The sequence below is a fragment of the Salvia hispanica genome, chromosome 3, assembly GCF_023119035.1.
Source record: "Salvia hispanica cultivar TCC Black 2014 chromosome 3, UniMelb_Shisp_WGS_1.0, whole genome shotgun sequence".
NCBI classification, from domain to species: domain Eukaryota; kingdom Viridiplantae; phylum Streptophyta; class Magnoliopsida; order Lamiales; family Lamiaceae; genus Salvia; species Salvia hispanica.
The window spans coordinates 10,157,700-10,174,582 of NC_062967.1; the positions used below are offsets into that span (position 1 = coordinate 10,157,700).

A 16,883-nucleotide genomic window follows, 5' to 3' on the forward strand; every position below is an offset into this window, starting at 1 on the left:
CCCCCTCCGCCCGCAACGCTAATTGAGTTGTAATCAATTTTGGACTATTTGAATGTGGTTGAGTTATTTTTTATTTATGGCAAAACTTTATTGCTCCAATACGTCCAACATGAAATGCTCCAGTAAAAGTAAGACCGAGAAAGTATATTTTTATAAACACGATGCTTATACATGCAAATAAGCGTTTTTTAAGTTTAATTTTTTTTGTTATCCAAATAATCATGTTTTTACCAAAATGGTCGTCAGTCATAGAGGTAGAATCACTATTGGTACAAACACAATATATAGGTCAAATCACTGCAATCATAAGTGCAACACACAGATATATAATCACTACCGTCACAAGCACACAAATAATCCGGAACACTGCAAAATCACCATCATGCACTATTAAATTGGAAAAATCTGTCAAATCCTCATCGATCATCATATAGGCAAAAGAGTCCATCTCTTTCATCCGATTATATGTCTCTTTTCGACAACATTCTCACATTCGCTAGTTGATGGATTGGATGAAAAATGTTGAACTAAATCTCAAAATATACTTTAAGAGATATATACTTCACCAATTATTTACCGTGACAATCATATAAAATTATTGAGTTTATACCATAAAAATTACCACAGGCATAGGGAGTATAATTTATTCTTAAAATATAATTATAATACTTTTTTATATGAACAAAAAATTATACTTTTGTCATCCATTAAAAATAATTTCCAACCTTTTCATTTAAGTTCATCCATCAAAATTAGTTTCATTTTTATTTATAAAATTTCACTCACTGTTTTTGTTATTTTTTAAAATTTTCTCTCATAATTCATCAATTCAATCTCTCATCTTTCCTAAATAAGACCATTTTTAAATATATAGAAATAATTGCTCAATGGGAATTATGAGATTTTGAGATTTTAGAAAATAGGGGTGACTTTTCAATTTATTATAATCAAGGGGTACCTGAAATAATATTTTTGGGGGTAAAACGTATACATAAGCCTTGTGGGGGGAAACCCTAGGCATAACACCTCTGCTCTACTCTGCTCATTCTTAGCTTCACTCTCCATCGTCGCTCCCTGCGTTCTCTCACTGGCCGTCGGCTTCTGCATCTTACCGTCGTTTCATCGGTGCTACTGTACATCCGTTTGAGGTAACAAAACACAAGTAAATTCAATGTTCAGCTCGGAAGTTTTGGGGTTTCTTTCAATTTTCGAAATGAGGGTTTTAACAGAAACATCCACATTCTCCAATTTAATCGATACGTTTAATTCATTTCATCTGTGATCCTTCCCTGCATGCGTTAAACTTATTAAGAAAAACAGCAAATGATAGGTGATCTTGATTCTTGGTTTGAGTTATTGCATGTGCAAACTTATTAAGAAAGAATCGTTTTAGCTTGATGTTTCCTTAACAATTCGGATCTGATTAACAAAAATAGGCATGAATTTTTGGGAAAGATGCGGTAGCACCAAAGTAGAGAACTACAGTATGTTATTTAATCTGCCCTAGCTAAGAATTCAAGTGTTTTTCAGTGAGTTGTCTCGCTGAAGAATGGGTAACTTTTCTTTGGTGACTTGAAAGAATCAGCCATTATCGTGGCACGTAATTTACTTGATGGTTGATAAGTCTTAAACCTTAACATCGGGTGTCATAGTTTTTGGGATTTAAATGTGACAACAATTGGGTTATGATTCTGTATTCATGCATTTTTAGCTACCTTGTATGGTGATATGGAAACGGTATTAACGTACTCTATTGGCCCTCTGATTCACCTTTGGCACGCGCCTGCTTCTTCGTCGTTGGCACGCGCCCTGATTTTTTTCGCTCCTGCCATGCACCTACTTATTTACTGTTAACACGCGCCTGCTGCTTCGCCTTTGACACCTGCCCCTTGCTTTGCTTTTAACACGTGCCCATCGCATACTCTTGGCATTTATTAGTTCCTTATCTACCGGATATTTTTCTTGATGACAGTTATTTCATTTTGGTAACATAAGTATGTGCTGTTTCTAATTGTTATATATGCTAATGCAGGCTTTCAGAGCTTTTTGGTGCATATTTGGTGCATATCTGGTGCTTGAGCTGCCATGGGTTTTGATATCGAGTGCATAATTGATATTCATTCCTATCCAGGGGAATACTTTTGCCCTGTTTGTAGAACGCTTGTTTATCCTAATGAAGCGTTTCAAGCACAATGTACCCACCTATACTGCAAAGCATGTTTAGTGCACATTGCAAATGGTAGCAAGGCCTGCCCTTATGATGGATACCTGGTGACAGAACCTGATTCCAAGGTTATATCTGAAATGACTGTTATGAATGATATTGTTACCATTCATTCTCTAACATTGTTTATTATTGACAGCCTCTAGCAGAGTCTGACAAAGCTCTAGCCGAAAAGGTTGGGAAAGTTAGGGTACACTGCCTCTACTTCCGAAGTGGATGCTCATGGGAGGGTACTCTATCTGATTGCCCATCCCATTGTGCTGGGTGCTCCTTTGGAAATTCTCCCGTTATATGCAACAGATGTGGCATCCAGATTATCCATCGTCAAGTGCAAGATCATGCACAGATTTGCCCTGTAAGTAAATATGCACATACATTCCTATTGAGAATAGTTTATTATAATTATTTGATTCTGATATTAAGGTTCAATGTCAGGGCGGTTATGATGGGCAACAGGCTGTAGCTTCATCAGGCGTAACCAGATCTGTCACAACACCGATGGCAGTTACTGCTGTAGCGAACCAGACTATTGCTCAATCAGGAGTACCTCAGACCCAGAATCCTCAAAATGTTTCTGCGACACAGTTACCCGGGCAAAATGCTAATCTGCAGGCAAATGTCCCTCCTGCTGCTCCTGCTGCTATGCCAGCACCAGATCAGTGGTATCAACAACAGTATCAACAATATTATCAGCAATACTCGGGATATGATCCTTACCAGCAGCAACATTATTACCCTCCTCAGCAACAACAATTTCAACAGTACCAGCAACATGTGGTGCAAGTGCAGGGTCAACACCAGTCTCATGTCTACTCCCAGGCTGTAGTGCCACCCCAGCCGCAAGGCCAAGCCCCATCCCAGGCCCAAGTGCAGCCACAACCACACCTGCTGCAGCTTCAGCCACCTCAACAGATCAACCCCGTCGGTCAAGCTTCTCAACAGCCTCATCTGCAACTGCAGGCTCAACCACCACCTCAGCCTCAACTCCAAATGATGCCGCAGGCTCAGGCACAACTTCCATCTCAAGGGCAGGCCCAGGCTAATGCACCCGGTCAATCTTTAGCTCCAAACTATCAGATTCACCCACAGCAACAACCTCATCGACCTCAAACTCAGATTGCTCAGCAGGCGCTACCACCACCTCCTCCACAGCCACCTCAGTTTCCCCAGGCAGTAGGAACGCGGCCTCCTGCACAGCATGCACAGGTGCCTCAACACCAGCAAGGTCAAGGGCAGATTCATCATCCTCAAGGTTCCCATGTACAACCCCAAATGCATCCTCAAACTCAAGGCTATGTGCAACCATCAAGCCAGTCAAATGTTCAGAGTCAACCCCAAGCACAACATTATCAGTCACATCCTCAACATCCTGCTTTCCATTCTCAAACAAACCAGCCTGCAGTGCCGGCCGCCCCTCCTCTGGCTCTGCATCCACCACCTCGTCCTGTAAGTGGGCACCATTCATACCAACCACCACAGACAGCTCAGAAAATGCATACAGGAGCTCCACAGCAGCATGCTGTGCTTCCATATCCGACTAGTGGGTCTATGCATTCAGTTCAAGGATATGCTCAAACCCTGCCGCAACCTACACCTTTACAGCCACCCCAATCTCACAGTTCATTTTCCCAGCAGCAGCCATCTGCACCGGTGCCGCTGCAAAATCAGGTAGCTGGCATTCCTCATGCACCGCACCAGCAGTTTCTACCTCATGGACAACAACCTACCCCTCCAATTCAGCATCGTCCTGTCATGCAGCCACAACAAGGACCCCCTCATAATTATGCTCAACAGCAGCAGTTTGCTGCCTCATTTCAAGGTCAGTTGCACCAGCAGGGACATCTCCCTCAACAGCCACATATTCAATCTCAGATGCAGATGCGTCCACCTGGTCCCCCTCAACCACAACAATCCCAAAACTATCCTGGGACTGCTTTGATGCCAAATCAGGGGATACCTCCTCCAAGCCAACATATGACATCTGGTGGTTTTGGTGCTTCCACTCATTCTGGACCTGCCCATGGAGGTTCAACTCAGTCATCTATCAGTCAAAATCAGAATCATGCAAAGCCTGCCGAACTTCAGCAGAATGCAACTGTTAAAGAAATTAGATCTCCTGAAAAGGAACCGGCTGAAAAAGGATTTGAAGGTGACTCCCTGAAAGAGGAAATGGGGACCGGATTTAATGGAACACTGGTCCAGGATGCTGATGATTCAGCAAAGGATGGTTCAGTGAAGTCTGTTACCAAGCAGGAGAAGGGTGATCTCATGGGTTTGAGGGAACAAGCAAATGAAGGGGTGGAAAATGAAAACCGCAAAGAAGACGTCCGGACATTGTTAGATCCTGTTCCACTGAAGCAAGCAGACCCTGAAACTGTCATGAAGCTGTCAAAAACAGCTGGAATATCATCTGGAAATTTTGGTAATGAAACTGTCTCAGATATCTCTATCTCCAGTGCAGAAGGGAATGTTTTACCCCCACGTTCTCATGGTTTCCACCAAGAAAGGTCTCAAGCACAAGGGCAGGGGCAGCCTTCATCAACAGTTGGGGTGCAAGGTCCAGGAGCTTTGCATCATGCCGGGCAATCAGTTAACTTAAGTGAAGGGAAGGTGCTGGGAAATCTGGGTGGTCTACCTAAGAGCTTTGAATCGCTATCTGAGACACGTGGGACTATGGGAAAACCTCCCTTTGAAAGTCAATATGGTTCCCAACATGTTAGGCCAATGTCGAGCGATCATATGCCAGGTTCTGGTGAATGGCGCTCCCTCACCAAATCTCATACCGACGAGCCGAATATTAGAATGAATGGGGGTGCAGCTCCTGACCCTTCTATGTTTGGTTCTAGAGATGAAAATTCAAATCAAATGTCCAAGGAGCCAACCCGCACATTTGACCAAGGTAAACTATTGAAAAGATGTTCAAATTCTGTTTCCTTTGTAATATTCAGGTTGTTTGTTTTTCACTCTTCTAAGAGATGATCCTCCCCATCTTCAAATGCAGCACCAACGTTGCTTGATAAACCACTCCATGGGCATAGTTATGATGCTGTATCTAAGTTGGATCCCAGCGCTACAGGCCCATATTCAAGATTTGTGCCACATGATCAATCTGGTGGACCTGTGCATGGGGATATGTTTGGTCCCGGGCCTGAATTTGGCCATCGTATAAAGCCATTTCCTTATCATAGTCCTGGCAGGGATTATCCTGGCTCGCCATCCCGTCGATTTGGAGGCCCCTCAAGCTTCCCTCGTGGCAATTCAGCTTTCGAGGACCATAATTCCAGGGAAGCACATAGATTCGGAGAAGGATCCAGGTCTTTCAATCTCTCTTCTGATTTGGTTAGAAATCAATTTCGTGACGACAGGTTTCCTCCTTTGCCTGGTCACCTACGAAGAGGTGACATTGATGATCATGGGAATCATAGGTATGGTGAGCATATGGCTCCTGACTTGCACCCCAACCAAATTGGTGCAGATGATGTTTTTGGCCCTGAAGGACCTGGCCATTTGATGAAGGGAAAATTTCCAGGCCCAGGATATTTGTCTGGTCATTTCAATATGGGTGAGACTGCTGGGCCCGGTCCTTTGCCTGGTCATGGCCGTGCAGGAGAACTTACAGGGAATTTTCCTCGTCCTCCGTTCTCTCAGTCTGCAAGAGGTGATTTGCCTAGTTTCCAACATCTCGGGGAGCCACCCATGAGGAACAACTATCCGTTCCATGGAATGCCAAATGCTGTACATTTCTCTGTAAGCGTTAAAGTTCAAAATTGCCTGGTTGCTAGGAGTTGCCTAACTTCAACTCATTTTCATTAGTCACACATGCTATTGGTTTCTTTCAGGGTGGATTGGATTCGTTTGATCAGTCCAGGAAGAGGAAACCTATTAGCAATGGATGGTGCAGGATTTGTGAGTTTGATTGTGAAACAGTGGAAGGATTGGAGATGCATTCTCAGACAAGGGAGCACCAGAATATGACTATGGATATGGTTAAACGCATCAAATTGCAAAACAAAAAGCCAAGGTAATAATAATCTGAAATTGCATACTGCATAATGTAGCTAAATGCTGTGTAGTTTTATCATCAATTTTCATATTTGCTGCACAGAGCTCCTGGTGGCCATAAGATACATGAAGGAGGAAACAGAACTAGAAAAGTGGGCACTGTTGGCCATGGAAGCAAGCATTGATCCTGGTTGAAGTTTTTTTGTTGGAAATCTTATCCTGGTCAGATTTCTATTTCTATGTTTTTGTATGTGATATGCTTCGAATTTGACAAGCTTTCTTATATTCAGCTTCATCATTTCAGGGTGCTGCTTTCAGTCTGGAGTGTTTCAGGATTGAAGGTTTTTGGCAATTAGGTTTGTCAATTATGACTCTCAAAGTCCCTACTTTCCAAGCATGGATAGTTTTCTGATGGTTCTGTTATGCTTGTTAAAATGTATTGCACTTTAGTTCTTATGGTGTTATCAGAATACCTAATGGCGTGATCACATATCCTATAACAGCCTTTTCATTTGTTTCTTTGATCAGCATGGTTTCCAGAGCAAACTTGGTCTGAAGTTGAAAACTTTCTCCTTATCTTCTCACAAAGTGCACTTGGTGCAACAATAACATATGTGCTAGAGATCTATATGTCTCTTTTTCTTTTAATGAAACTGATGTCAGCATGTATTAGAATGGGAACCCTATGTCATTTGATGATGGACTAAGCCTCAAGTATTTAGCATACATATATGCTTCCTGAATTGAATGATCTGAAACTGGTGATTAAATTTTATGTTAAAATTGTAAGACTACCTCTTGCTTCCACCCAAAAACTAATCTAGATATAGAAGGATGTATGGATGAATTTAAAGAACCAAGGATGCTTTGCTGCTCATGCATGGTAGCAAACTTAAGCTTTATTTATTTTTTTCTATTCGAACTTAAAACTATTTGATTTAATGTCTGAAGTGCAACCCTAATCTAAAGGGACACCTCTAGGATCTAGTCCAAACTTGGAGTATGATTTTTAGATGCCTGTTGCCTTGGATTAAATTTCTTTTTCATATTTCTACTAATTTAGAAAATTGAAGATAACTTGCAATAGGTTTGTATATTACCCATTTATATTTTATGATTTTATTGTGCATAGACTCACAATATGAGTATAGTGGAAATAGAATTGCTAGTAAATGCCAAAAGAATAGGTTCCAGAGAAGAAGAATTGCCATTTAGTTAAAATGGTCATAAAGCAATACCCACTTTTGAAATCTCAATGCTAAAAAGGCTGCTTACATCGAAACAAATAGGTCACCGAGCATTTTGGATGTAGTTGTATCAGCTATCAATGCCCTTTAAGCATTTTAATTACAGTTTTGTCCTATAAAATAATTCAGCTAATTGGATGCTGAGTTGCCTATCACTAAACTATCCTTGTTTCACTGTTAAGACGACTGTTTAATACAGAAGATATATCTTTCAAGGTTGCTATTAGAATATATATCCTATATCCTATTTCTTGTTTCAATTTTTATAATTTGCATTTCTACTTTGTGCAAGTTATTACTTGGCCACAAAGTCGTTTGTGCTCATCCAAATTCCATATGCTTGTTTTTGTTGATGTAATTTGCATAATTGCATCATATTACCTACGTATTTGGTACCTAGCCACCTAGGTCACTCGCTTACCTGTCCAAAGGCAAGGGATACCACTAAGCTACAAGGCTTGTGATAAGAGAGAATCGATTTCTATCAATCATAGTTTTTGTGAAGTTCAAATAATTAGGTTCAGTAGCAGCAGCTTGTCTAAGTGAGTGCCAGAGGTCTCACCATCACATCAGTGCAGGCCAATTACTTTTTTTTTTATTATCTGATTCCAATCAAGTATATTTCGTCTGAAGCAAAATTCAATATTTCATTGCTGAAAGGAAAAGATAACCTTAATAATAAACACAAGATGCATATATTAATCAGAAAGAAAAATGTATTGCAATGTACTATTGAAATGTTTTGGGTTGCAACTGTACAGAAAAGACTCTAGGTGGCATGTTGTTAAAAAGAGCCTTAGGGTGAGAGGCGAATTGTTTTTTCCCTCATAAATGATGAACCTTTAGAAACAAATGCAAGAGCTCTTGCTTAAATTTTCCACTTATCTATGTTGCACATACGCTACCATGCTTTCCTTTTTTCCATTTTCCGTTTTGTTCAGTAACCTCCTAAATACGACTTGTTTTTGATAAATTGGAGCTAGTTATGCATTCAGGAATAACATAACTTTTGACATCGCTCTAACTAGTGATGGTCATTTATTTGCTATGTGGAAGTTTAGACAATATCTCTAAATTGTTAGGACTAAATTATCTCACTTTTATATTCTTAATGGTGGCCGGTTTTAGATATACTATTAATTTTAGCTGAAAAACAAAACACTGCAGGAGTTTCATGAATTTTCAGTTTTAGCCCATTAAACTGAAGAAATAGATACGTGATATAGTATCTGGCTAGTGACAGCTATATATCCACTACTTAATTCCTTTCTGGCATTTTATTTTTTCCTTAACCGAATATGGGCCACATACGCTAAGTGATGACTATTTGGTTAGTCTGTGTGATGGTGCGAGTAGGAGCACGAACTTATCATTAATTTTAAGGTCACATTTATTGTTGCTGAATCAGACAGATCATATCCTAGCTTTTGATGGTGTGAGTAGTGATGACTAATTGGTTGGTCTGTGTGATGGTGCGAGTAGGAACACAAAACCATCATTAATTTTAAGGTGGCATTTATTGTTGCTGACATCATATCCTAGCTTTTGTGGGTATGTAATTAATCACCTGTGAGTTGTTCGCACTGGCACAATTTATTTTACCACTATATCCAGTCTTTTCCTTTGTTCAAATTTTCTTTCGAACCAGGAACCATACGGGAAGAACTTCCATTTTCTTATTCACATACTCAGATATAACAGATGATATAGGGCAGTCACGTAACATTAAAAAACTAGGTTATATTCTATCTTATTTTGGCCTTATACCATTACAATAAAGTCAACAGATTATATAGGGCAGTCACATAACATTTAATACTGAAAATGGTACCTGTGTGCGAGAATTGGTAGGTTACAGATATGTAGTTCTTATCTATATAATACTTTTGAAATCACTTTAATCTTATCTTATTCCTATAGACGATTTCTCTACTATATCTCTCATATCTGCCTATAAAGTGTAAAATCACCTATAAAACTTGTAGTCTATACGTTGTAATTTCGGATGGCCAGAATATTTTTCTATCTGGTCACAGTGTTAATCATCATTTGACATTCTAAATTAAAATAACTATTACTAACTCATCTAATTAGTGACAATCTGTGACTTGAACTAGATTATTTACCATTGCTGCATTTTCTTGAAACCAGGTATAGTACTCCCTCTGTTCCACCTTAGATGACACATTTTTTTCGCACATGTTTTGGGAAAAAGATAATAAATAGTTAAAGTGGAGAGAAAGTAAAGTAGGAGAGAGAAAGAAATGTGTCGTCTAAGGTGGGACAGAGGGTGTATTATTTAGGAGATAAATATTTCTTACCTCCTTGTTTTGATAAAAGTCAGGGTAATTAATTGATGGATTTTGCTTCTTTTTTTTTCCATATTAAAGTTTTTTTCCGATTCATTCTTTGAAACTTTTTTATATGGTATGAGACTATTCTTTGTCCTGATAATGATACTTTCTTCTTGAGTTGATGTATTTGAGGTTGATTGTTTTCTCTGGTTGGAATTTCTCTATAATAGATCATTTCAATTCAACCTGTCTTTTCTTCGGGGAAGCAGAAGAGTAAAAAGGCTGAAAGTTAAGCAGGATGGTTGCCCGCTTTTGAATTGGGGGTAAGGACATGGTTGGTGCAGAGTTTACTTGATAGGTGATTTTTTACCTAAATTTTCTTAATATACGTTAATCTTCTGTGAGCTCATATAAGAAATATTATCAGGTTGGATTTACCACAGTGGTTCTTAAAATAATCTTTTTTAGAGTGTTCTTTATGATGTATTTCGAAGTTGAGTTGGGTCATAGTATCTTTGGTTGCCTGCTTCCTATATGATCTGGAAGCTTTTGAGAAGACAAGCTTCCAAATTTGCATAAACATAGAATACATTGTTTTTATAGAAATGATAGTGTATCATAATTTTATTTGAGTTTAGTAAATAGAGGTCTAATGGATCAGTTTTAATGATCTCTTAGATAAGGACTTTATTATGTTAAACACTTCTTGGGTAAAAAACTGAAATAGGTTGGTGAAGTATAATTTAGTTGCTGAGTTAAAGTTTGTCTGCATGGAGAACTTTATCTTATAACAACATAATAATGGAAATAAAATTAGTTTGCTAGCAAGTCTTCTGTGTTTTTTGTAGATGCAACGAGATCCAAATATTTTTAGGATGTCAAACTGGACATTTGAACAATTCTGGTAACTTCCTATAACAGTTGAATGCAAATTTTCTATATTAGGCTTCAGTTAGTTTCACATAAAATCCTTTCTCGTGTATTTGTGGATTTAACTAATTACCCCTCCTACTTTAGTAGAGTATCATCTTAGGCATGGGTTTTTTTTCCTTTGTGCTCATAAATTCATAATCTCTCCCTTGTTGGGTGCTTCCTGATTCAAGTGAGATCAGATTCTTGACTATTCAGATCACTAAAACAATAAATATGGAGATGGGGTGATAAATAGACAGTCTTTGGCCTGATTGTGACTGTTAACATCCGAGTAAATCGTATCCAGAAAAATGAATTAATCTGATAAGCTATGACTTCAAAATGTCATTGTAAAAGATTTAGAAAAAAGATGATAATGACTGAGACAGAAGCGTCTAGATAGGCTCAAGATGTTTAAATACTATTTGTTGTTTGTGTTTACCTCAGTTCAATGAATAACATGCAAATAATTAATGGGACATAATAGATTTTGCTACTGCTAGTATAGCATTCTTTCTGGAAACTGGTATAGCATAGTTTTCTTGTAGTTGTAATTTTGCCATATTGACCTTTCTTAATTTTCCACATTTTGCGTTTTATCTACTTTTGCTTTATCTTTTAACCTACTTCCATTTCTTTTCATCAATGATATGAAAATGATTCAAGCTTCTTATCTAATATGGTTGTATAACTGGATTTCAGAGAATTATTCTGGGAACTAAATATGAGCAGCTTTGTACATTTCCTTAAAACTGGTGTTTTCTTGTCCCGCTGACAGTCTATTTTGATCCATAGTCTTCTTGGCCCTGTTTGAAATCTTTAGATCTACATAGCAACTGAGTTGTTTGGACATATCTAGTTTTTTGATTTCATCGAGTGATTCTCATGCCAGAATCATAAGACTTATTCATGACACATAGAATGCTGCCTTGAATGTGGGTAATTCAGCAATCCAATATGGTTATGATTATATTAGGCTCTCCGGCAACTAATTCCTTTAGACGCTACAACCTCAGATTTGGTTATGATTAGGACTCAGAAAACACGAATACTGAAGATTACCTTGGACTTGGTTATGACATAGAATTACCATTTGCGTAGCAAACACGAATACTGAAGATGACCTTGGACTTGGTTATGATGTAGAATTACCATCTGCATAGCAAACACGAATACTGAAGATTACCTTGGACTTGGTTATGCCGTAGAATTACCATTTGCATAGCGAACACGAATGCAGAACATAGAATTACCTTGGACTTGATTTATGACTGGATACTCGACCAATTAAAACATTAATATCCAACACAAACCATGCTCTGTGATTATATTTCATGCTAATGCACTGCCTAGCTTGGCAGTGTAGCTTGTTTGCCTTTGACTTCTAGGATTAACTATGCAAGAGTCATCATTCTTCCTTTGTTTGTCGTTCACTTCGTCTCCCAGTCGGCAAGCATGGCTTCAAGCTGTAGTTTATTTGAGGGAGATAGGCTGGTGCTGTTTTTTTTTCAATTATTTTTTTCTTAGTGTTATGTGGTTCCTGGGACTGTATAAAGAGCCTGTCTAAATTGTTGATGATTATATAATAAATTCATTTAGTTTGGAATTCATGATTCATATATTGTTGGAGATGTATCATAGTATATGTGGAGAAAATAATAAGAATAAATAGTAATAGCTCCATTTACCACATTCTTTATTTCATAAAATTCGTTGTGTATTAAAATTTCAGAGCAACGTTTTGCACGACTTAACTTGTTTAGCGAAAGCTGTAAGCAAAACACAAAATAAAGAGAAATGCTCATTAATATTCATATTTATGATTAGGCATCTACAGAGCTGTTGAAGTCTACATTTTAACAACCAATTATGATTCATTTGCTTAACTATCAAAGTAGGTAATCCATCGATACTTGCAATTTTGTTGACAATTCTTGCGAATAGGGATATGAATATTTTTAGATATTTTTATTTAGTATAATTCACTTTGTTCCATAATTGGTGTTTGATTTCTTAAATAAATAGTACTCCTTTCATCCCGGTCTAATTGAGACATTTTTGTTTTGTGAGTTAAGTATTATCAAAAGAGGAAACGTCTCACTTAAGTTGTGACGTGCCAAAAAAGAAAAGTCTTACTTAGGCCGGGACTGAGGGAGTACCGGAATATAATACTCCCTCCGTCCTTGAATACTTGACACAGTTTGTCATTTCGGTCCGTCCTCGAATACTTGACACAGTTTGACTTACTCCATATGGACACTAAATATGCCCCTCCTTATTCATTGAATTTACACGTTTATGCCACTATACTCACCATTCTCATTCTCCCTCCCTTACATTATAAATTGTGTGGGACCCAAACTCCACTACACACCTTCATTTAATACAAAGTCAAACATTTTCAATTTCCGTGCCGGGTCAAACTGTGTCAAGTATTCGGGGACGGAGGTAGTATAGGATTGAGTTGTGAGATTATTTTAATTGGAGAGAGTTAGTTGGCTATGATTACTTATCACATAATTATCCATCTAGATTTAAGTTGTGGGATTCAGTATCATAAACCAAAACATACTTAATCTCGAGATTTAATCTTACAAAGGAACAACGCCTATGGGTATAATATTTTTAAAGATACCATCTTTTACGCTTGACTACTTTTTTAGCAAAAACGTTATAGTTTCATGGATGTATATCACTCCTTACCACTATAATTTCATTTTAGCAAATTGTAATTAATGTTGTTTACGAATATTGAATTCGAGTAAATTTTCATGAATACCTGTGAGTTGTGACATTCGATTTCATACTATTATCAATGTGCAAACTTATCCCTAGACAACTCATATTCCCTTGGACCTCATATAGTATGAGACCTTATTTTTGTCTTAGCAAAAAAGTGGAGTACTACTATTGTATATATTCTATAAAAATAGTTAATTTTTTTCATTTTTTACTATCAATATTTCACTTATTTTTTTTATTTCACTCATAATTTTCAAATCATACATTAAAATCCGTACTTTGAAAAAATGTACTCCCTCCGTTTCACTATAGTTGAGTCATTTTTTCATTTCGGGAAGTTTCTTCATAGTTGAGTCATTTCCATATATGACAACTTTTTTCTCTTTCTTACTTTATTCTCTCTACTTTATTCACTTTATACTTTATTCTCTCTACATTTTCTTCTCTCTTACTTATTTATCTATTTATTTAACACATTCAACATCCTTTTCTTAGACTCCGTGCCCAAAAATTCCGCCTCAACTATTGTGAAACAGAGGGAGTCCTAGTAGTATTTATTTTTATGGACCGATTTTGAATATATAAAGCAACTATTAAAAAAGACATCATTTTAAATTTAAAGAATCAATCAAATCAAATATTTAAACAGCAATTATAATTTACCTTATCGAATCTGATTAAATAATTTATTATACTACTACTATTACTAACATTAATTTTTAACCCATTTAAAAAATACTTTAAAAATGATTAATGTAGCCGTTGCTTTGACCCGTTAAAAATTGGGGAATTACAGCTCATTCCCCACTTTCCCTCTTTTGAATTTCAAATTTCAAATACCAACAAATATTTCTCTCTCATATAACCCTTGCCAGCCTCCACACACCACATTTTTAATTCCCTTTCTCTCTCAAATCCCAAATTCGCTCTCCTCTCTCTCTCTCTCTCTCTCTCTCTCTCTCAACAAAAAAGAAAAGATGCGTGAAATCCTCCACATACAGGGCGGCCAATGCGGAAACCAGATCGGATCCAAGTTCTGGGAGGTGGTGTGCGCGGAGCACGGCATCGACTCCACCGGCCGATACCAGGGCGACTCAGATCTGCAGCTCGAGAGGGTTAATGTCTACTACAACGAAGCCAGTTGCGGGAGATACGTGCCTCGGGCCGTGCTCATGGATCTCGAGCCCGGGACCATGGACAGCCTCCGCTCCAGCCCCTACGGCCAGATCTTCAGGCCCGATAATTTCGTGTTCGGACAGTCCGGAGCTGGGAACAATTGGGCGAAAGGGCATTACACCGAGGGCGCGGAGTTGATCGATTCCGTTCTCGATGTTGTCAGGAAAGAGGCTGAGAACTGCGATTGTTTGCAAGGTATGGCCATCGTGAATTATTTCTCCTTTAATTTCTGGTTATTCGATTCAGATGCAGATCTCGTATTTTTTTTGACCTAATTGTTTTTGAAATTGTGGACTTAATTAAATTAAATATTTGTTTTAATTTTCTGCAATCTTCTGAAAACATTTTCTACCTTAGTGAGGAATTCCAGATCTTATTTCCAATTTTTATACAATTATCTGAAATTCCAGATCCCCTTTCCAATTTTTAACAGTCTTCTCAAATTCCAGATCCCCTTTACATTTTGACTGCAATCGTTTGAAATGCTGAGCTTTAATTGTTTGTTTATATGCCTATATGAACGAATTTAAACCATTTGTGTTTGATGTACAAATTATGAATTGGGGCGTACAGCATTTTTCTTATAAAAACGTTATATACCGATGCAGGATTCCAAGTGTGTCACTCTTTGGGAGGAGGAACAGGATCTGGTATGGGTACCCTGTTGATCTCTAAAATTAGGGAGGAGTATCCAGACAGGATGATGCTCACCTTCTCCGTTTTCCCATCTCCCAAAGTCTCCGATACTGTTGTTGAGCCTTACAACGCCACACTATCCGTTCATCAGCTCGTGGAGAATGCAGATGAGTGCATGGTTCTCGACAACGAGGCTCTCTATGACATCTGCTTCAGGACACTTAAGCTCACAACACCTAGCTGTAAGCTCCTCCTGCTCAAAGACCTCGTATATAATTGTTGTGTGTATCATCATATACTGTTGTGTCGACTGCATTTATTGATTCATGTTTTCGTGTGTCTGCAGTTGGTGATCTTAACCATCTTATCTCCGCAACCATGTCTGGTGTCACATGCTGTCTAAGGTTTCCTGGCCAGCTCAACTCTGATCTTCGCAAACTTGCTGTCAATCTCATCCCATTCCCACGTCTGCACTTCTTCATGTTGGGATTTGCCCCACTCACCTCGCGTGGATCCCAGCAGTACCGGGCGCTGTCAGTCCCCGAGCTCACACAGCAGATGTGGGACTCAAAGAACATGATGTGTGCTGCTGACCCGCGCCACGGCCGCTACCTGACTGCCTCAGCCATCTTCCGGGGGAAGATGAGCACGAAGGAGGTGGATGAGCAGATGCTGAACGTGCAGAACAAGAACTCATCTTACTTCGTCGAGTGGATCCCCAACAACGTGAAATCAACTGTCTGTGACATCCCCCCAACCGGGCTGAAGATGGCCTCGACCTTCGTTGGCAACTCAACCTCCATCCAGGAGATGTTCCGGAGGGTGAGCGAGCAGTTCACAGCCATGTTCCGGAGGAAGGCCTTCTTGCACTGGTACACAGGGGAAGGGATGGACGAGATGGAGTTCACCGAGGCGGAGAGCAACATGAACGATCTGGTGGCGGAATATCAGCAGTACCAGGATGCAACGGCTGACGAGGAGGGTGAGTATGAGGATGAGGAGGAGGGTGAGTACGAGGATTGATTGAGGAAGAAACAGCCTCAATGAATGTGATAACGGGCTGTGTTATTTTTAGGGTTTAGTTGCTGTTGACTGTGGTTGTAATCTCAACTTCCAGTTGCGCAACGGCTAAGTGGAAAAACATAGGGTAACAAAAAAAACTCAAATGCGTATGTTGCGTTTTTTGAATTTGTTTCTGCTGTTTATCGGGAATTAAATTTCTTCAGTTTCTTCATGTGAAGCATTTAAAGATTTGTTTCAATTTACTCCTATTGCCTTGAAATCTCTGAAATCTTTTTCTTGGTAGTTTTGATTTCATCGAGTATATCTTAAGATGCAAAACCAACTTTAAATCTAATATGTTTACCAAACTTCAAATTGTTATGTTTACAAAAATATGTGCGGTAATTGCAATTACAAACTATTCAGCTCCGTTTAGAATCATGTAATTGTGCTTGTGGAACTGGAATTGGAGTTTATAATTCTAAATTCATGCTCCCTCTTTCCCCTAAAAATATAAACTTTTGAAATGGCACGGACTTTAATGCTAAATTGTTAACGTCAGAAAAAAATAGAAAGAAAAATGTGATAGTTGGAAAATGCCTCCCCTTTTGGAGAGAAAAATTTCCAAGAGTAAAGTTTTTATTTTTT

General features: G+C 38.5%; 2 protein-coding genes across 7 annotated transcripts; both read left to right on the plus strand.

The window, feature by feature from the left end:
* Positions 1-1,021: 1,021 nt before the first annotated feature.
* On the plus strand, positions 1,022-12,285 carry LOC125215521 (filaggrin-2-like). Of its 6 annotated transcripts, none has more exons than XM_048116959.1 (10): positions 1,022-1,148; positions 2,033-2,292; positions 2,364-2,579; positions 2,660-5,123; positions 5,226-5,971; positions 6,064-6,245; positions 6,330-6,448; positions 6,531-6,582; positions 9,998-10,125; positions 12,126-12,285. In XM_048116959.1, the coding sequence occupies exons 2-7, from the start codon at positions 2,086-2,088 to the stop codon at positions 6,409-6,411; spliced, it is 3,897 nt and encodes a 1,298-aa protein (XP_047972916.1). In that variant the 5' UTR covers positions 1,022-1,148; positions 2,033-2,085; the 3' UTR covers positions 6,412-6,448; positions 6,531-6,582; positions 9,998-10,125; positions 12,126-12,285. The 6 variants fall into 6 exon arrangements, with proteins under 6 accessions (XP_047972916.1, XP_047972917.1, XP_047972919.1 ...); XM_048116960.1 differs by having other exon boundaries at positions 9,998-10,090; XM_048116962.1 differs by having other exon boundaries at positions 5,226-5,538; positions 5,650-5,971; positions 9,998-12,285.
* Positions 12,286-14,305: 2,020 nt separating this feature from the next.
* LOC125213604 (tubulin beta-2 chain) lies at positions 14,306-16,467 on the plus strand. Its single transcript, XM_048114244.1, has 3 exons — positions 14,306-14,792; positions 15,206-15,475; positions 15,580-16,467. Exons 1-3 carry the CDS (start codon positions 14,399-14,401, stop codon positions 16,254-16,256), a joined length of 1,341 nt encoding a protein of 446 aa, XP_047970201.1. The 5' UTR covers positions 14,306-14,398; the 3' UTR covers positions 16,257-16,467.
* Positions 16,468-16,883: the final 416 nt, after the last annotated feature.